This window comes from Salvelinus alpinus, chromosome 20, assembly GCF_045679555.1.
Source record: "Salvelinus alpinus chromosome 20, SLU_Salpinus.1, whole genome shotgun sequence".
In the NCBI taxonomy this organism is placed as follows: Eukaryota; Metazoa; Chordata; class Actinopteri; order Salmoniformes; family Salmonidae; genus Salvelinus; species Salvelinus alpinus.
In genome coordinates, this window is record NC_092105.1 from 21,459,206 (window position 1) to 21,481,749 (window position 22,544).

The following is a 22,544-nucleotide window of genomic DNA, read 5'->3' on the forward strand; positions in this document are numbered from 1 at the left end:
CTCATATACATTATCTACTGTAATCATTTACAATTTAGAACACATAGCTAGCTCAACAATATGCAAATAAGATGAGCTATTCTCTACTTCAGATGTACAATGACAAGGGGCACATTGATTGCACATGCCCATTAGGCAAGTAATCCCGTCATACTGTAGGCCTATGGCTGCATTGGTAGTGCATGCCATTATGATAAGCCGCTAAATGGGTTCACATGGCTGATATCCTGAGACAGAGTGACAATCAAATAAAACAGATTGGAGAGTGTCACGCCCTGATCTGTTTCACCTGTCCTTGTGCTAGGAGAGGGGGTGACCTCGACAATTTATTGTTAAAACGAGAGGCTGCCTGGATCTTTAATTTAAAGACCCTTGCTCCCTTCGGTCTCAACGAAGACTTTGATCTGAAGCCATTCTTGTGATTATTGTGATTTTTCTATTGTAAATGTTTGTAGGCTTATGTAGCCAAATTGTATCTATGATCGTACGCTATCCATTTATGTGTTTTGTATGCTATTTTAATATATGAGAATTAACCAATGATATCAGGCCACACCCGGCCATGATTACAGACACCTGTGTGTCTTTTGACACTATATAAACGAGTCATCCCACTGTGTTTTTCATTATACCCTGATGAAGACAGCTTGTCTGTCGAAACGTTGGACATAAATATTTTTGCATCTGAGCTCCTAGAGTGTGCGGCTCTGCTTTATTTTTTAAAAAGTGTTCCACTCTGCTAGCCAGCACCTCGCCTAAATAGGTGTGCGTTTCTTTCGCCTCTAGATTACACAGCATGGTAGCAACACCAAGGGCAATGGTGACATAATTTAGTACCTTAAGTTTGCAGTGACACATCCATAACCTGAGCGGAAACCAGATTGCATACCCGAGAGAATACTACAGACATGAGAAAACCAGTCAGTTGATTATTGACAAGTTTTTCCAAATATTTTATAAACAGGGCAAAATAGAAAATAGCCTATAGATGTTAGGATCACTTTGATGTCCCCCTTTATATAAAGGACGCACCGTGGCTGCCTTCCAAGCAATGGGAACCTCCCCAGAGAGGAGAAACGGGTTAAAAAGGTCAGAGATAGGCTTGGCGATGATAGGGGCTGCAACCTTAAAGAATAAAGGATCCAACCCATCTGACCCAGATGGTTTTTTTAAAGTCAAGTTTAAGGAGCTCCTTTAGCACCTCAGACTCAGTGACTGCCTGCAGGGAGAAACTTTGAAGTGGGGCAGGGGGAAAAGAAGGAGAAGCATAGGGGCTAGTCGCATTAGAAGGGTTGGGAGATGAGGAAATGTTGGACGTGCAACGAGGCATGGCTGAGTCACGGGGGATGGGGGATGAATGAGCCAGTTGGAAACTAGGGATGATTAGGTGGCCATGATGGTATGAAGGCCAGATTGGGAATTTAGCCAGGACACCGGGGATGACACCCCATGGGATCTTTCTTGACCACAGAGCGTTAGGACACCCGTTTAACGTCCCATCCGAAAGACGGCACCCTACACAGGGCAATGTCCCCAATCACTTCCCTGGGGAGTTGGGATATTTTTTTTAGATGAGAGGAAAGTGTGCCTCTTACTGGCCCTCCAACACCACTTCCAGCAGCATCTGGTCTCCCATCGAGGGACCGACCAGGACAAACCCTGCTTAGCTTCAGAGAGAAAAAAAATACTGGACCTCTTCATCTGCAGACAAGCTTTTGCAGCTCTCCATATCTGAGGACAGACAACATCACAAAGTACCAGGATTCGTTATATTACAATTAGATAGCCCTGACTATTATCTCTCTGTCTGTCTTCATAGATTGCCAATCTATATATATATATATCTATACAGTTGAAGTCGGAAGTTTACATACACTTAGGTTGGAGTCATTAAGACTCGTTTTTCAACCACTCCACAAATTTCTTGTTAACAAACTATAGTTTTGGCAAGTCGGTTAGGACATCTACTTTGTGCATGACACAAGTAATTTTTCCAACAATTGTTTACAGACAGATTATTTCACTTTTAATTCACTGTATCACAATTCCAGTGAGTCAGAAGTTTACATACACTAAATTGACTGTGCCTTTAAACAGCTTGGAAATTTCCAGAAAATGATGTCATGGCTTTAGAAGCTTCTGATAGGCTAATTGACATCATTTGAGTCAATTGAGGTGTACCTGTGGATGTATTTCAAGGCCTACCTTCAAACTCAGTGCCTCTTTGCTTGACATCATGGGAAAATCAAAAGAAATCAGCCAAGACCTCAGAAAAACAATTGTAGACCTCCACAAGCCTGGTTCATCCTTGGGAGCAATTTCCAAATGCCTGAAGGTACCACGTTCATCTGTACAAACAATAGTACATAAGTATAAACACCATAGGACCATGCAGCCATCATACCACTTAGGAAGGAGACGCGTTCTGTCTCCTAGAGATAAACGTACTTTGGTGTGAAAAGTGCAAATCAATCCCAGAACAACAGCAAAGAACCTTGTGAAGATGCTGGAGGAAACAGGTACAAAAGTATCTATATCCACAGTGAAAAGAGTCCTATATCGACATAACCTGAAAGGCTGCTCAGCAAGGAAGAAGCCACTGCTCCAAAACCGCCATAAAAATGCCAGACTACGGTTTGCAATTGCAAATGGGGACAACGATCGTACTTTTTGGAGAAATGTCCTCTGGTCTGATGAAACAAAAATAGAACTGTTTGGCCATAATGACCATTGTTATGTTTGGAGGAAAAAGGGGGGAGGCTTGCAAGCCGAAGAACACCATCCCAACAGTGAAGCATGGGTGTGGCAGCATCATGTTGTGGGGGTGCTTTGCTGCAGGAGGGACTAGTGCACTTCACAAAATAGATGGCATTATGAGGAGGGACAATTATGTGGATATATTGAAGCAACATCTCAAGACATCAGTCAGGAAGTTAAAGCTTGGCTGCAAATGGGTCTTCCAAATGGACAATGACCCCAAGCATACTTCCATGGCTTAAGTGGCTTCCATGGCAAAATGGCTTAAGGACAACAAAGTCAAGATATTGGAGTGGCCATCACAAACCCCTGACCTCAATCCTATAGACAATTTGTGGGCAGAACTGAAAAAGCGTGTGTGAGCAACAAGCATACAAACCTGACTCATTTACACCAGCTCTGCCAGGAGGAATGGGCCAAAATTCCCCCAACTTATTGTGGGAAGCTTGTGGAAGGCTACCTGAAACGTTTGACCCAAGATAAACAATTTAAAGGCAATGCTACCAAATACTAATTGAGTGTATGTAAACTTCTGACCCACTGGGAATGTGATGAAAGAAATAAAAGCTGAAATAAATCATTCTCTCTACTATTATTCTGACATTCACATTCTTAAAATATAGTGGTGATCCTAACTGACCTAAAACAGGGAATTTTTACTAGGATTAAATGTCAGGAATTGTGAAAAACTGAGTTTAAATATATTTGGCTAAGGTGTATGTAAACTTCTGACTTCAACTGTATACAGTACCAATCAAAGTTTTTTTTGGAGTCCAGCTGTGGTAAATGTAAGTTATTGGACATGATTTGGAAAAGCACACACCTGTCTATATAAGGTCCCACAGTTGACAGTGCCTGTCAGAGTAAAAAACAAGCCATGAAGTCGAAGGAATTGTCCGTAGAGCTCCGAGACAGGACTGTGTCGAGTCACAAATCTGGGGAAGGGTACCAAAACATTTCTGCAGCATTGAAGGTCCACAAGAACACAGTGGCCTCTATCATTCTTAAATGGAAGAAATTTGCAACCACCAAGTGTCACACCCTGATCGGTTTCACCTGTCTTTGTGTTTGTCTCCACCCCCTCCAGGTGTCGCCCATCTTCCCCATTATCCCCTGTGCATTTATACCTGTGTTTTCTGTTTGTCTGTTGCCAGTTCGTCTTGTCTTGTCAGGTCTTACCAGCATGCTTTCCCGGTTTCCTGTTTCTCAAGTGTTTGTTTCCTAGTTTTCCCGGTTCTGACCATTCTGCCTACCCATCCTGTATCTGCCTGACTCTGACCTGATTACGAACCTCTGCCTGCCCTGACCCCAAGCCTGCTTACAGTCCTGTATCTGCCTGACTCTGACCTGATTACAAACCTCTGACTGTCCTCGACCTGCCCTTTGCCACGTGCTATAATAAATTATTGAGAACTGCACTTTCCGCCTCCTGTGTCTGCATCTGGGTCATATCCTGAGGCGTGATACCAAGACACTTCCTAGAACTGGCTGCCCAGCCAAACTGAGCAATTGGGGGAGAAGGGCCTTGGTCAGGGAGTTGACGAAGAACCCATTGGTCACTCTGACAGAGCTCCAGAGTTCCTCTGTGGAGATGGGAGAACCTTCCAGAAGGACAACCATCTCTGCAGCACTCCACCAATCAGGCCTTTATGGTAGAGTGGCCAGACGAAAGCCACTCCTCAGTAAAAGGCACATGACAGCCTGCTTGGAGTTTGCCAAAAGGCACCTAAAGAACTCTCAGTGTGATAATGTTGCGTCTAGGTGGTAGGTGTAGGAGTCAGGTGCAGGAGAGCAAGGATGTCTGAGAAGCGTGTTTTAATAAGAAAGTCCACCAACACAGGAATGGCACAATCGAAAAGGTACAACGCCCTCGACAACAGAGAACCCGTACAAACGCACGGAGGAACAAACAAAGTTCCGACAATCACACACTTAAGAATCCGTGAAAACAAATAACGGCATAACCTCACCGAGCACATCATAAAGAAAGACTAATCCCGCACAAATTTAGGCAGGCAACAGGGTACACATATACACACAGAAATTAACGCAAATGAAACCAGGTGGAAGTCGTGACACTCAGACCATAGGAAACAAGATTCTCTTGTCTGATGAAACAAAGGCTGAACTTGTTGGCCTGAATGCCAAGCATCACGTCTGGAAGAAACCTGGCACCATCCGTACGGTGAAGCACGGTGGTGGCAGCATCATGTTGTGGGGATGTTTTTCAGAGGAAGGGACTGGGAGACAGAATCGAGAGACAGATGATCGGAGCAAAGTACAGAGAGGTCCTTCATGAAAACCTGCTCCAGAGCGCTCAGGACCTCAGACTGGGACGAAGGTTCACCTTCCAATAGGACAACGACCCTAAGCATACAGCCAAGATAACATAAGAGTGGCTTCGGGACAAGTCTCTGAATAGCCTTGAGCCCGGCCTTGAACCAGATTGAACATCTCTGGAGAGACCTGAAAATAGCTGTGCAGCAACACTCCCTATCAAATCTGACAGAGCTTGAGTGGATCTGCAGAGAAGAATGGGAGAAACTCAGGTGTGCTGAGCTTGTAGCTTTATACCCACGAAGACTTGAGGCTGTAATCGCTATTTTTAATCAATTAGCAAACCTTTTTAAAAACCTGTTTTTGCTTTGTCATTATGGTGTATTGTGTCTAGATTGATGATAAAAAATATATTGTAATCGTTTTTAGAATAAGGCGGTATTATAAAAAAAATGTGGAAAAAGTGAAGGGGTCTGAATAATATCCATATGCACTGTAACAGTCTGATGGCTTTGAGACAGAGGCTGCTTTTCAGTCTCTCAGTCCCAGCTTGATGCACCTTTACTAACCTCTCCTTCTGGATGATAGCGGGGTGAATAGACAGGCTCGGGTGGTTGATGTCCTTGATGATCTTTTTGGCCTTCCTGTGACATCAGGTGCTGTAGGTGTCCTGGAGAGCTGGCAGTGTGCCCCCAATGATGCGTTGGGAAGACCGCTCCGCCCTCTGGAGAGCCCTGCAGTTGTTTGCGGTGCAGGATGTGTTACTCTTTCAATTTTTCATCCTGTTGTTTTTGTTGTAAATACATGTACAAAAAGCTTTCAATCTGGGCATTGCACCAGGAATCTCGTCTGCCTTCCCACTAAAACCTCCACCGCCGAGTGCACCATTTTACAATGTCACCTCATGTAAAGTCAAGAACATTAACTGACTGGGCACACACTAGTTGAATCAACGTTGTTTCCACGTCATTTCAATGAAATGACGTGGAACTATGTGGAATAGTCGTTGAATTGACGTCTGTGCCCAGTGGAAACCCTCTTAACCTCAGAGAAACAATATATATTATAGAGCAGACAGGTAGATTTGTATTCATGACAACCCTATCGTGGCTCTTTACAAATGGCCTTCATTGTACCCCTGCAGGACACTACTTTATCACATCTAAAGCTCTCAAGATGGCGTCTGAGAGAGAGAGATGTTTTAGACAGAGTGATGATATGGCGTCCTGTAAGTGATGTGTGGACAGACGAACATCTAAAACAAACACAGTGTAAGTGTATCACTTCCAACCTTGCTGAGGGCCTGTGTGTGTGTGTGTGTGTGTGTGTGTGTGTGTGTGTGTGTGTGTGTGTGTGTGTGTGTGTGTGTGTGTGTGTGTGTGTGTGTGTGTGTGTGTGTGTGTGTGTGTGTGTGTGTGTGTGTGTGTGTGTGTGTGTGTGTGTGTGTATGGAGAGGCTGTCGTATCCTAAATCTTTACAGCTCTCCCTCAGGGGCTCTTACTTAAGGCTCCCATTCACCATGACAACCACTTACTCTAACTCAAGCCAACTTGAGAATAGCATATTACCTTCCTGTCCCCTGGTGCATACCATGCCACCATAGCTCACCATCATCTCTACAGCAGAAATGCGACCCGCAGCCCAAACCCATTAATGTCACATTGGTGTTTACCCTCATGGATGTGACTGGGCCTGTACTGGCCACAGAAAATGCTGCTGGAACTACCAGGGATTCATTTTTCACATTCGTATAAATCATAAAAAGTTGGAGGTTGGACTGCGGATGAACTCTTCATAACCTTTAAACCACTCCAAAAGCAAGCCTCTGACCACAGAAAGGCACAGTCAAAACTCTTTGTACAAAAATGTGTGGGTGTGTGTGTGTGAGAGAGAGAAAGAGAGAGAGATAGAAAGAGAATAAGAGGCAGAGGCCTATATAGAGGTAGTATTGGTCTCTCCCACAGTACTTTGTGTGACCATTGACCTTGGCCCTGTCTCTTGTTCTCAAGGGGCAGCCAGTTCTCACACACACTGATACGGTCCCCCACATTCTCAGGGATGGGACCCAACCCAGCTCATCTCTCCCTGTCAACCTTCAGTCAAACGCCCTGCCCACTAAATCTTATAACCAGCTAAGAAAATATATGAGCTGTGTGGGCAATATAAAGTAATTTTTCAACGCTGGAAAATATGTGAAAGTGGTGTCACTTCAGTATGATTTATACGCCATCCAGTGGCAACTTTTGGAACAGCAACGTTCGAGGTGTTTGAACTTTTATTTTGAAAGCAGCGTTGAACACGGAAGTAGCAAACTCGCACGTTGGAGTACTTCTTGAACTGCAATCGAGCACACAGAGCCGAGACCTTCAACATGTCTTACAGCGCAAAAATAGGCCCGTCCATCCTCAGCAGTGACCTCGCATGCCTGGGCAGTGAATGCGTCCGAATGATGGAGTGCGGAGCTGACTACCTGCACCTCGACGTTATGGACGGGTGAACAAATCCAGAGAGCACGCTAGCTAACTAGCATAGCCTCAGTCCAATATAAATCACAAGTCAGGCAGTTAACTAACGTTAGCTAGCTGTAACACTGAATGCATGTACATTTTAGTTAACGTTAGCAATCACTGCTGTTTTTGTTGACTTGTGTTAAGATATTGTTAGAAGTCAAGCTAAAAGTCATTATGGGTGATGTCAACATCATGGCAGATTGCAATACCAGTCCACATTGCATAACATTCTGCAACTCTGTTTACGACATCCACAGTTTACTTATCTTTTTTCAGTTTATGTTTTATTCAGCACTGATAGTTAGCTAGCACATAGCACTCATTAGCATGTTTTGTTATTGATCAGCGTGACTGGAGTAGAATCAGCCACATGAGGATAATGATTGTATCTTGTTCCCCTGAAGTCATTTTGTCCCCAACATCACCTTTGGCCATCCGATGGTGGAGTGCCTGAGGAACTGCGTGGGGCCAGACCCTTTCTTTGGTCAGTAACACAACCTTACTCTGAAATGGCCCCTGTTTTTTTAAATTTGTTTACCTTTATTTAACTAGGCAAGTCAGTTAAGAACAAATTCTTATTTTCAATGACGGCCTAGAAACAGCGCTGCCTTGTTCAGGGGCAGCATGACAGATTTGTACCTTGTCAGCTCGGGGATTCGATCTTGCAACCTTTCAGTTACTAGTCCAACACTCTAACCACTAGGCTACCTGCCGCCCTGTATGACAACACATTGACCAGTCCCTATTTATTGTAGCTGAATGTGCTGACCACAGCTACCATTATTACTGACACTGGTGCCACCATAATACTTTGTTCTAAATAGGATTATGGTTTGTTCAGCTTTGCATAGTAGCCATCTCAAAAGTGTGTGTGTGTGTGTGTGTGTGTGTGTGTGTGTGTGTGTGTGTGTGTGTTTTTTTCTCCTATAGACATGCACATGATGGTGTCGAGGCCGGAGCAATGGGTGAAACCCATGGCAGCAGCAGGAGCTAATCAGTACACGTTCCACCTGGAGACCACTACTAATGCTGGAAACCTCATCAAGGAGATCAGAGAGAGTGGCATGAAGGTGAGACAGAGAGGCATAGTTGACTATAGAGAGAGACCAGAGGTGAGGTTCTGATATGGGAGGTCAGAGAGCGAGATTCACACAGAGTCAGAGAAAGTTCACAACTATGTGTTGTCTAACAGTTGTGCATCTTCACCCATGTACAGTAATGTAACACTGTGTGTGTTGTAGGTGGGCCTGGCCATAAAGCCTGGGACCACAGTAGAGGAGTTGGCCCCATGGGCAGGACAGATTGACATGGCACTGGTCATGACTGTGGAGCCTGGCTTTGGAGGCCAGAAGTTCATGGAGGACATGATGCCCAAGGTAGTGTGTTATGTTTGTGTGTCTGTCTATCAGGCTGCATTTACACAGGCAGCCCAACCAATTCTGTTATTTTTTGCCACTCGTTGATCTTTTGACCAATCAGATCAGATCTGTTGGCCATAATTGGGCAAAATATCAAAGTCGGGCTGCCTGTGTAAATGCAGCCTATGTGTTATTTTGTGGCTTATGTTTATATCTCACTAGAGAGCATGTATCTGATAAGCTGCGTGAAAAAGCTTCTTTGTCATCTGTAATCTGTTTTATACACAAGGTCACTCAGTTTATTTTGAATGCAGAGGTTTGTTGCAATATCCTCAGTTGACATTGTGTCATCTGAGTAATGTGTTAGAGGGGTTCTCTGTGTGTCTCTGTTTTGTTTGATTCTCACGGTCTGTGGATTTGTGTGGTTTGATTGTATATATTTGGCGTGTCTGTTTTGGACATGTGGTCCATTTGGGGCATGTCATTGACATTCCATTGTCTGTTTCCGTGTGTCATTGACATTCCATTGTCTGTTTCCGTGTGTCTAGGTTAGCTGGCTAAGGAGTCAGTTTCCCTCTCTGGACATTGAGGTGGATGGAGGAGTGGGTCCCTCTACCATCCACAAATGTGCTGAGGTGTGTACATGCCTCCCCATACCATGCCCCATTGGGCCCTGGTGCTTAACTGCGTTGTCTCGTTGCTTGTGTCCATCCATGGGTGTTCACGGTGTGTGTGTTTTATCTTTCTGTGTGTGTCTCTGGTAGGCGGGCGCTAACATGATCGTGTCGGGCAGTGCGGTGGTGAGCAGCGACGACCCGCGCTCTGTCATCACAATGCTGAGGACTGCTGTCTCTGAGGCCATGCAAAAACGCTCACTGGACCGTTGACACGCCCCCTGCCTGGCGATCACCACAGTAATTCCTCACACCAGAACGCCATAGCAACGAGCTAATACACCCTAAAGTGGGACAGTCAAAAGATGTTTCTCTTTGGTGGTCAGGGAGGGGTGTGGAAGTCGGTGCTCTGCAGACCGGTGTGCTGATGTCACAGGTTGATCCAGTGATGCTGCGCCCCTGCCCCTCAATACCCCAGAACATCAGAACCAACCCCAAATCCCCACTCAGCCAGGATCACTACTCAACCAATGATTTACCCACCTACCAGCTTAGGCCTGTGGATAAATGAACACTTTAACGAGAGTGGAACAGTGGTTACTTTGATTGCACACAATAATTGTAAACATTCCTGAATATTTTTTGGCATACTGTTATGTCGAACTAATGATAAAGATATGTCTGACAAGACAATGTAACTGAGTTGAAGGTTGTTGATTTTTCTTTGGTAGTGCTGAGAGAGAGAGTGAGAGGTGTTAGATACAGGACAGCAGAATTAGAGGCCATATGATGAACAAAGTAGATTTTTTTTGGACAGGCTGGTATTTTGTCACTGCCCTGATGAAATACCTGTTACTATTTCCCTTGTCACATGAAACATGGAATCCCTCCTCTTGATCTGCCCAGCAGTATTTTACTCAGCGTTGTAGTACTCGAGACCACATTTAGAGTCTCTGTGAGATACATTTTTACTCGGTCTTGGACAGTGAGGACTCGTAATTTCTTCCCGAGACCAGCGTAGTAAAATAGCCTTTTCATAATTAAAAGCTTCCATTCAGTCAGTGTATAAAACCACATTGCCAGGCCAAATATATACACTCCTTTTTTGAAACAATATCTTAATGCCTATTGGTATCTGGGATATCTACTTTATTCTTAACATTAGTCTTTTTACTTCTGTTGAAAAAAATTCAGAGTTTGTCAGAGTTTCCTTGCCGTTCTGGTAGAGAAGAGTGGAGGAAATTGTTGGCAAGTTGCTCGCTATTAGTTTTTATTAATTGCTTTGGTACCATTTTTACAAGTATTTGGTACATTTTCACAACTCTTAGTACAAAACTCCAATCTGGTCACACTTCTTAACCAGCCAGTCTTTCATTCAAAACCGCTCATTGTGCATTAATTTGCATTGTAAACATCTCACCACTCAACCATTCAAAATATAAGTTTGTGAAATGTAATGAGAACATTAGTTTAATCACCAAAACATAATGATATCTTTTCAATTTAGTCATTTTAACTACCAATTAATCCAATAGCAAACAATGCGAGATATGCGTTTCAAATCGCCCTTAGAAGTGCTGAAAGTAATATGCTACAGTTCTATAAATTAGTTTTCACATTAGGCAATACACTTACATTACATTTCCCAACAAAATTGACAGAAAATCTATCATTTGTGATCAATGAAGACATCCTCTACAATCATTAAAAAAATATTTTTTAACAACAATCGGTGTACTGTCTGTAATCAAGTGTAAGAAATTAAATGAAACAAGTTAAATGAATGAAAATTAAACAACCTTTAGCACGTATTCATTTGCATCAAGCCTGTCTTGAGCATTTGGCCATAAATTCTAATCCCCATCACAGTGAATGTCCTCATTGTTCATGCACCACGGGAAACACCTTTTGGCCTGGAAAATCCAAGCTTGACATTGGTTCTGCATTGATGTTATCGCATGCCTCATCCATGGCCAGAAGAATAGCGGCACGCTCATTGGGATGGCGATCGTACATCTTCCACCTCTATACTGAAAAGGTCTTCAGTAGGGTTGAGGAAAGGAGAGTATGGGGGCAGGTTTAGTGTCACAAATCAGGGATGTGTCCGAAAACTATGCCTGAACCACCTCTGCATGGTGGAACCTGACATTGTCCCACACAATGACATAGGTGACCCCTTCACCTTGATAGGCCTGCTCAATTTTATTGAGAAACACCATGAGGTGTGCAGCTTTGTTGGATCCAAGTAATGGCCTACATCCTACCACATCATCTTCAGAGATAGCTGCGCACATGGAGCTGTTTCCCCCACGTTTTCCAGGCACTTGGACGATCGCCCTTTGGCCGATGAGGTTTGGCCAGGTTGAAGCCTGCTTCATCAACAAATATATACTTGTGATGGTTCACAGCAGCATCAAGCACCATCTCCCTCTAAAAACATATTTTGGTTACTTATTGTTTACAGTATAGTTCCAATATATTGTGAAGTAGCATGTGGATTAAATAGGAACAGTAATACAGTATATAGTGCTGTACTTGAACATATGCACCCCACTGTTGTTTCACCCAGTCATTGTTTTTCTCAAAAGGCACCAGGTAAATGTGTTTGGCAAATGTTTCATCGTTCTCCTCAATGGCAATGTCATTCCTGGCCCTCACCATTTCCACCAGTGCCCTCTCCTGCTGGTCGGTCAGCACACGGCCACCACCATGGGGTCTTCTGTCAATTCTGAGGTTAGAACAGAGTCTACTGTCAATAGATCATACTGGAACAATAGTGTAACATGTTTTGTGAATTTACGTGCATTACAATGTCGTTTACTGTAAATGTAATGGTAAAGCATGGTATATATCCTGCAGACTTACCGGTTTTCTTGGCGAAGTTCTCATGATCGAATTGACAGTTGATCTTTTCAGATTGGGGTGAACTAATCTGGCAGCCTCTGGTAAGGCCTCTGTTTATCACATGGTCAAGGACGATGGCCGGACTTCCTTAGACATCTGCCTCCCTCTCTAGAAGCTGTGTCTAGACTTGACAGTTCATGCAGCTTTAGTATTCTGATCATAGAGTTCTGATCATGGAATTCCGAACGCGTCATGAATCTACACCTACAGTACCAGTCAAAAGTTTGGACACACCTACTCATTCAATGGTTTTTCTTTATTTTTTGCTATTTTCTACATTGTTGAATAATAGTGAAGAAATCAAAACTATGAAATAACACATATGGAATCATGTAGTAACCAATAAAGTGTTAAACAAATCAAAATATATTTTATATTTGAGGTTCTTCAAAGTAGCCACCCTTTGCCTTGATGACAGCTTTCCACACTCTTGGCATTCTCTCAACCAGCTTGACCTGGAATGCTTTTCCAACAGTCTTGAAGGAGTATCCACATATGCTGAGCACTTGTTGGCTGCTTTTCCTTTACTCTGCGGTCCGACTCAACCCAAAGCAGCTCAATTGCATTGAGGTCGGGTGATTGTGGAGGCCAGGTCAACTGATGCAGCCCTCCATCACTCTCCTTCTTGGTCAATTAGTGAGCGTTGCATATATGAAAGGCATTTCTAGATGAAAATAGTACCAAAGCTATTGCTGAAAGGACAGCTACTGTAATACCATCATGTAAGAGAGGGCACCTTTTGTAATACACAAAGGGCCAGTGGTGTAGTGGAGGCTATAGGCAGGTACAGTGTATTCGGAAAGTATTCAGACCCCGTGACTTTTTTTTCATTTATCAAAAATGAATACTGAAATATTACATTTGCATAAGTATTCAGACCCGTTACTCAGTACTTTGTTGAAGCACCTTTGGCAGCGATTACAGCCTTTAGTATTCTTGGGTATGACACTACAAGCTTGGTACACCTCTATTTGGGGAGTTTCTCCCATTCTTCTCTGCATATCCTCTTAAGCTCTGTCAGGTGGATGGGGAGCTTTGGTGCACAGCTATTTTCAGGTCTCTCCAGAGATGTTCGATTGGGTTTAAGTCCAGGCTCTGGCTGGGCCACTCAAGGACATTCAGAGACTTCTCCCGAAGACTCCTGCGTTGTCTTGGCTATGTGCTTAGGGTCGTTGTCCTGTTGGAAGGTGAACCGCTACAGTCTGAGGTCTGCCTCCACCGTGCTTCACCGTACGGATGTGCCAGGTTTCCTCCAGACGTGATGCTTGGCATTCAGGTCATAGAGTTCAGTCTTGATTTCTTCAGACCAGATCATTTTGTTTCTCATGGTCTGAGTCCTTTAGGTGCCTTTTGGCAAACTCCAAGCGGGCTGACATGTGCCTTTTACTGAGGAGTGGCTTCCATCTGGCCACTCTACCATAGCGGCCTGATTGGTGGAGTGCAGCAGAGATGGTTGTCGTTCTGGAAGGTTCTCCCATCTCCACAGAGGAATTCTGGAGCTCTGTTAGAGTGACTCTGGATCTTGGTCCTCTCCCTGACCAAGGCCCTTCTCCCCCGATTGCTCAGTTTGGCCGGGCGGCCAGCTCTAGGAAGAGCCTTGATGGTTCCAAACTTCTTCCATTTAAGAATGATGGAGGCCACTGTGTTCTTGGGGATCTTCAATTCTGCTGAAATGTTTTGGTACCCTTCCCCAGATCTATGCCTCGACACAATCCTGTCTCATAGCTCTACGGACAATTCCTTCAAACCCCATGCCTTTGTTTTTGCTCCTTATATAGACAGGTGTGTGCCTTTCCAAAGCATCTCCAATCAATTTAATTTACCACAGGTGGACTCCAATCAAGTTGTAGAAACATCAAGGATGATCAATGGAAACAGGATGCACCTGCGCTCAATTTCGAGTCTCATAGAAAAGGGTCTGAATACTTATGTAAATAAGGTATTTCAGTTGATTTTTAATACAATTGCTGAAATAAAATAACTGTTTTCGCTTTGTCATTATGGAGTATTGTGTATAGAATGATGATTTTATTTTTTAGAAAAATTGAAGAGGTCTGAATACTTTCCAAAAGCACTGTATATGGCATATACCCACTTGTTTTCTTTTTCTAGTGGGCATTGCCTATACCCACTTCTTAATCCCTACTGTTGCATATCAAATTAGTGTAGTGGAGGTATAAGACTTATCAATTATGTAGTACAATAGAGAAATCATGCACGAAGTAGCCAACACAACTGCAAAGCATGTGAAGTACACTATATATACAAAAGTATGTGGATACCCCTTCAAATGAGTGGATTTGGCTATTTCAGCCACACCTGTTTGTGTGTGTAAAATTGAGCACACAGCCATGCAGTCTCCATAGACAAACATTGGCGGTAGAATGGCCTTACATTGGCGGTAGAAATGGTTTGTCAAGATTGGTGTGGAAGAACTTGACTGGCGTACACAGAGCCCTGACCTCAACCACATCAAACATCTTTGGGATGAATTGGAATGCAGACTGCGATCCAGGCCTAATCGCACAACATCAGCCCCGACCTCACTAATGCACTTGTGGCTGAATGGAAGCAAGTCCCTGCCGCAATGTTCCAACATCTAGTGGAAAGCCTTCCCAGAAGAGTGGAGGCTGTTATAGCAGCAAAGGGGAGACCAACTCCATGTTAATGCCCATGTTTTTGGAAAGAGATGTTCCACAAGCATCTAGTGTAATGCTCGAAGAACACACAGCCTAGTTTCAGCGGAATATCATCTGCAGGCAGCTAAGAGCACACAGCTCTCAACTGGTTGTCCCATGGAGCAGCTCACAGAAGAATGACATCGGTAGCTGGTAGGCTAGGGAGGAAAGACGTTTCAATGCTACCAGTAAATGCTAACTAAGGCAACAATGGGTATGCAAAACAGGTATTGATAACTTTTGATCCATTGTCTTGGTTAGTAGGCTATTTGCAATGCTCAATTCAGTCATCATGCGCTGTCTGTATGAACATTTCTACAGGCTTTCCCCAAAAAAATTACCAAAGAAATGGACTGCAATGTAGGCCTACCTGACAGAATGATATAATGCTGATTTGTATCATGTGAGGGCATTTGTTTTACACAATTGAATTAAAGGGAAACTACACCCTATAAAAATATTTTTTCCCAGACCTCCAAAATGATCTCCTGATGTGGTTTAAGCATTGTTGTGGACATAGAACATCACATTTTTTTATTTTATTTTAAAAAGTGTGATTTTGAATACAAATCTGTACAATTCATAGGAAAACGTATGGTTTTTCACACAGGGCCCACTGCATAGCGCCGATGGAAAGACAGCAGTCACACACAGAATGATGTTAAAGAATAAGTTGTCCATTTACTTAGACATACTAAGCCAGTTGGTCCCAATCACAAGAATACAAAAACACAACCATTATGCTAAGTATTTCCCAATTGAAATGTATAATTATTACATCCCATTGCAAAAAAACATTTCACATTTAGCACTCAAAGTAACCGGTGATCTAAAGTTAAAATGCAACTATGTTTCACACACAAGTTATTTTCAAAGAGATGGCTAACAACAGCATGCGAGCTGTAATAAAAAACACAGTTCCACTCAATGGATGAGTTATTCATGAAAAGGGAGGAGCTAATAAATTAGCAACAGCATCCATCCTCTTCGATAACACCTGCTGCAGCCGCTGTAAACTAGCCTACAACAAAAGCTAGCTAGCTAGACCTACTACTGCTTGCTATTGACCTGTTGGCCTTGGAGAACTTTTTGTAAAAACGGTCCCACCCATTACAAATCAATGTGATTGGTTGATTCCACTGTCACTCCAAAATGTTGCTTTAATACAGATGAATGGCAGATTCCTTCTATCAAGCTTCTGATGGCCTAGCCAATGGCTTACTTAAATAGCTAGATTTATCTCCCCAGAGATCACCAAAGATAAATCCTGATTGGATCATGTTCTTTTCAGCGTTAACCCTTTCCTTTCTAACAAAAACTGAAGAGTTTAAATCAAAACATAATTGAAAAGAATATAATTATAATTATTTTATAAATCCGTAGTCTTTCTCTGAAGGCATAGAAGGCCCTCATTGTTCCCCACTGTGTTTGGGTGAGTAATAATTTGTAGAGTGGCTCTATTTTCCCTCAGCATGCTTCTTTTTTTTTTACAATTCTGAATGTCTAAAGAATCCATATGTTGTTCTGAAATATGAACACACTGGACATTTTGAACTCTTATTATGGTGCTGATTTGACAAAATTACAATCATGGTCTTGAATTTGACTTTTTGGACTTGAATTTGACATTTTTCTGGTTTCGGTCTTGACTCAGTCTTGCCCTTCCCGAAGCCTTCCGGTCTTGATCTTAAATCGGTCTCACTTTAGGTGGTCTCGAACACAACACTGATTTTAATACTCAGACACTAGAGGGCAAGCTTGCTCAAACTATTCATCCTGATGTTTGTATGCCGGGGACTGTCATTCTTCTTTTTTTCAGATCCCTGTTTTCTGTATTATCTTGTTTACTCGTGATTTATTACCAAGGTTGGGGAGTAATGGATTACATGTAATCCGTTACATGTAAGGGATTACAAGAAAAAAGGTAACTGGAATCGATTAAATTACTAGTAAAAATATTGTAATCAGATTACAGATACTTTTGAAAAACTAGATGATTACTTTTAAATTCAGAAAAGATGTTTGTGAAAAAAAATATGACACTTCTCTGTTTTCGCAATGACATTCAAATCAGCATTGAAAAAAGGCGCAAGTTAAAGGTTTTTTTTCACCTGAGCGAGTCTGATCACAAGTCAGAGACCACTATGATGACACACCAAATGTGTTTGATGGATTACGGGAAAATAGCAGGAATAGGTTTTGTAGTCTACAGTCCAAGTTATGTCTTCCAATGATGCGACTGCTGTCGGCATCCAAAGATTATCCAATTTGAATAAACGCTTTGAGGTAAGGATGACAGCAGTGGTGTAGTCTACGGCGATACAGATATCACTTATTATTGATATCTACATAGCGTATTGATGTGAATGACACTGCTGCTCTCTCATTTAGATATTAGCACCTTACGGATTGTGGTTGTTGTGTATAGCTGTTCACAAATCTAAATGTGTATTTGAAACCAATAGTCGTTGAATTCAAGAAGTTTAAGCTGCCTATCAATCATTGTTTTTGAAACCAGTGGACAGCCAGTGAAAAATGCACTCTTGCAACAGCTGCACAGTGCAGATCCAAGCCTATGGAATAAAAGTGGGGCTTTTATTGCTCAATCTAATTCATGCTGATAAAATAAATAAATCCATAGGCCTAATGGACACAAGCTCAAACTCGCACACTTTTGATAGACTTAAATTGGCAATCTGTAGTTGCTACATCCATTTTTGGACTAATAAATATCCATTGATTACTGAAGAATATAACTCATAAATGCCTCATGAGCTTAGTTCAACTGTCACACTCCATGAGAACCCAAAATATAAGCTTGTTTTTCTCCAATGTTTGTAAACATTGTAAATGTAAACAAACAGTGTATAGCCCCATAACATGGTTAAAACAATCATTTTGATATCATGGATGGTCAGTCCTCACATCCATAGCTCTGACTATTAATCTGAGAGTGGTTACATTTCTCCAGGCCCATCCCTCAGCTTTTTACCAAAACAGAGGCGGGGCGACTGTTTTGTTATTGTTTCATCTGTGGATTTGCCCTTTAAACAGCTGCATATTATCAAGATATCGAAGTGTCACCAACAAAAAGATAAACAATAGACCTATAGCAATTGCAGCATTTGGCATTCATTTTTCACATGTAAATAGCACTTTTCAGTAATGCTCAAAGCATGCCATTCCATGAGCGCAGCATTTATTTTTCAACTTGAATCATAAACAACAGAGTAGCGCTGGCTAATAAGTCCTTAGTTTTTGGGTCATACTCAGGTAAAACAATTTGGCTAATCTATACTTCCATATTTCCAAGTCCTATTCTTGAAGATCAAGGGGTATAACATTTATTGGAATGACTGGAATTCTGATAGTTTTTAATGTAAAGATATAATTTAATCGCAGTATTATATGTAGTAAAAAGCGATGGGTTAGAAGAAGCCAACATAACCAACCCATAAAGTAAAATGTAACATCCATATATGGGAAGCTATGTGAAGTTTAACATTGATTTATCCTGCAATAATGTCGTTCAATTGGTAACATACATTTTTGTCTTCTTCTAATGCCTCTTGAGGGGAAGGGAAAATAATCTAAAAGTAACTGAATGTAATCAGATTACGTTACTGAGTTTGGGTAATTCAAAAGTTACGTTACTGTTACAATTTGATAGTTAACTAGTAGCGGATTACATTTAAAAAGTAACCTACCCAACCCTGCTTATTACCTACTGATATTAAGTCATGAGATTATTGATAACAGTGAATTATCCATAAATGACTAACATGTGCCGTAGGAGAGCATTCGTGATCTTCTTGATCCAGCACTTCCATATCTCAACTTAATGATGTGATGTAAAGTTAATACCTGGCTTTGAATGCATGCATAAACTAACAGAGCGTTAGGCTGAGACCGGCGTTTATTTAATCAAAACGAATAGTTGCATTACGGGATAAATAGAAAAAAATCCTCTCCCTGCCCTGATAGGAAGACTCTTTTGTATTTAACACTATTTAACTCTGACAATTTTTTTAAATAATTAGTAATGCAAGAAGAATGTCAGGTGTTTTCTCCCCTTTAGTTACCTGTTTTTACTGAATAGTGCTCACTGCTCAAAGCCCTTCTACCACAAGCAGTCATTTTGTCTGAGCGATAGAGATCATCTCTACATCTCTATGCCCACTGGAACAAACCTCTTGGCAATGAGAATCACACATGACATACTTTAAGCTGCAAGCCGCTTGTTCTAAATAATGCACCATGTCTGGGAGATGATTCACATTCTCCTGCAATATTGATTTCAGAATTCTGTATTTCCGTTTCAGTGTCACATATCGCACAAGACAGAGGTTCATATGAGACTGACTACAGATCGTTTGTTTTACAGAAATGGTAATACCGGGTGACTTTTGAGATCTGTGTGTGTGTGGTAGGGACATGTAAGAGGGTCACCTGTGTCTATTTTTCTCTTAATAGATCCTGACAAGGTTTTTCCTACAGCTGGATCTCTGCTACGTCTCAGACCGCACCATCATTAGTCATGATAGTATCTGGGGAGAATGCTGTGAGTCATACGTGCACACTATTCTCTACATGTATTTATAAGACACCGCACATTTATGTTTGATAAAGTGCTTGTCATCTTTAAGAGAGGAAAACCGAGAAGTGTGACGATGCACTATAACTTCCCCATTCTAGAAATTGCCCATTTAACAAGGGAATCATAGATTCAAGTAGGAAAACTCTTGACAAAAGCGAAAATGTGAAATTCCATAAGTTTTAACCAAACACACTGACTTACACATGGGCAAACTCACATCAAGCAGACTTATACATAGGCCTACTGTGCTGTACGTATAGCCAATGCTACTCAAGGGAAAGGAAAAGTTATGCCACTGGTGCCATAGCAACCATATCCAGATGCTGCCATTTACTGAGAGAGAGAGTGAAAGATTATGTAGCGTTGGTTGGAGCCTTATTCTGACGTGTCCTCTCCTCCTCCACACTCTGTATCACGTCAGGGTGAGCTGCCTACTGTACATGTTCCACTGTATGTCCGCAGGCACTTGCAGGAGAGAACATTGATTGTTGGGTACACATACACAGAAGCTTATTATAACCCCAGTAACGTGTACACACATACATGAATGCCATACGAACACACTGGCAGCTGTCATGTCGTGGAGTTTTTGATCCTGTCTTCAGAGACCTGCAGTCTGAGTCTGGCTGGGTTGCTGTCTCTGGTGTGAAGGCTGGAACAGAGTAGTACACGGAGGACACGACCCCGGAGGACACGACCCCGGAGGACACGACCCCGGAGCCCTGCAGAGGGCCCCTACTGAGCAGTGTTTAGTAGTCAGAGCCTACATTACTCATTGGAACACACTATCACTGCTAAACCAGAAACCAGGGTTGTATTGATTACGTCTTACAACGGAAGCTGTTTACTGTTTAAGAACCAAAACGGAAGCAAAACGGGGCGGGACCTACCAGAATTTGTCCAATAGAAACTCTTGTTTTTGTTGGAAAACAACAGATGAAACGTTTTTCAACAGAATTGACGTAACGAATACACCCCTGCTCTTCTCATAAACACTATCTACTGGGAAGAAGTGGCATCCAATGCTTCGAATTCCAATGTGAATTAGATTTAATCACATTCATGATCATCTAAATCAAAACTTATTGATATGTAGACTAGAGATGTAACATTTCTCATCCATCATGCAATCACATTAAATGTATTATTCAAATCCATCGGTCCAAAGATAGGCTAGTGTATACTGAATCTGTTAATGTAAGAGAACATGGTGCTGCATGCGTTCTCCTTTATTATGTCCCCCTTTCATCTTCCCTTTTTATTCTCCCTCTCGCTTTCTTCACCTTTCCCACTACTCTTTATCTCTCTCTTTCTGGTGGCTAGAGGTGATGTCTCTGCCCTCCTCTTCTCCCTGTCCTATTCAACACTAAAAGCACATTACCTCACTCGTCGCATAGCATGTTCCAGCTTATTCATAATCACCCACAATCCCACAGGAGGCAGGAAGCGTGGCGCTGATTAGCTTACTGTTGTCAGTCGGAACTAGGAAACTCAAAAATGTCCGACTTGCTAACTGGCTGAACGGGGCACGTGTATAACTACAACCACTCAGAAACCAGTCGGAAATGTCCAAGTTTACAAGTTCTAACTAGCCCACGAACACGGCATTATTTATGCATAAACTCCTCCCCTCTGATACAGTGTGTGTGCTAGCTCCATCTAATTAACAATTAAAACATGCAACTGTAATTGCTTAGAAAAACATTACAAAAGATCTCTCTGTTTTGCCCCTGGGGGGAGTGAGTGTGCAGTGATTCATGGGAGGCGGTGATTGTAATTCGCCGAGGGAGGGAGTGTTATGGTTGCTCCATAGTTCCCCTCTGTTTTCAGTTGTTTTAGGAGATGGTCTACAGTAATGTATGCCATTTATGCATACAGGGCAAGCACACCGTAGCAGTGATATTATGAGCCCACAATTTGTGAGAGAATCATTTTCCATTTTGTTCCATGACAGTGCATTAAATTCAAGCACGGTGCAATAACATTGCTTGAATAGAGCAGTGGCTATAGGAGGATGGGCTAATTGTAATGGCTGGAATGGAATTACTGGAACGGTGTCAAACGTGGTTTCCATATGTTTGATCGGTTTGATACCGTTCTATGAATTCCATTCCAGCCTTTATAATGAGCCCGTCCTCCTATAGCTCCTCGCACCAGCATCCACTGGAATAGAGGTATTGTCAGGTAATCAGAGCTATTCAAGGCAGGCACATGGAGTAAGATTAAGTTGTCCCTAGGCACTGATCTAAGGTCAGTTTCACATTTCCCCCCTAACAAGTAAGGATAGATCCTAGATCTGTGCCAAAGGGCACCCAAAGCCATTAAGAGGTTTTTTCATAGACAATAATGGGACTGCAGTGTTGAATGAATGCACAGAGTTGTTGTCACGGGGAGCTGCCTTAGTAACGACCCCATCACAGGCAGAGAGCCAACGGAAGAGCACACAGGACTTTAAGTGTTTATCTATAATAGATAGGCCAAGACTTATTGATGTCTCTGTGTATGTGTGTGTTCGTGTTTTCTAATTCATAATGGATGAGATCGCGGCATTGCGGTTTTCGCCGTGCGCAAAGCTGTGAGAGCTCAGCTTAGATAAGGAAGAGAGGGTGGGTGTTTGGTTCATTTGCCATGACGCCAACAATGTCACCTTCTCCTCTTCACAGTAAATCGTTTTTGTTCAATGGTTCTTTATTTGTCTATCAATAGGAAAACTGAAACATTGTAAGTAGTCTTTGTTCAATGGTCTTTATTTGTCTATCAGCAGGAAAACTGAGACATTTCTCCAATGATCCGGTCCTAACCAATAGGCCTTTAATACAGCTATTGATCCCCAGCCTCCTGGCAGAGAG

General features: G+C 42.3%; 2 protein-coding genes across 7 annotated transcripts in view; one reads left to right on the plus strand and one right to left on the minus strand.

The window, feature by feature from the left end:
* The window catches only part of LOC139546479 (putative nuclease HARBI1), a 406,641-nt gene that overhangs the window by 44,100 nt on the left and 339,997 nt on the right, over positions 1-22,544 (minus strand). The gene's annotated exons all lie outside the window — the stretch shown is intronic.
* Positions 7,277-10,218, plus strand: LOC139546475 (ribulose-phosphate 3-epimerase-like). The gene is made up of 6 exons (XM_071354880.1): positions 7,277-7,527; positions 7,949-8,028; positions 8,475-8,614; positions 8,786-8,920; positions 9,451-9,537; positions 9,667-10,218. Exons 1-6 carry the CDS (start codon positions 7,406-7,408, stop codon positions 9,787-9,789), a joined length of 687 nt encoding a protein of 228 aa, XP_071210981.1. The 5' UTR covers positions 7,277-7,405; the 3' UTR covers positions 9,790-10,218.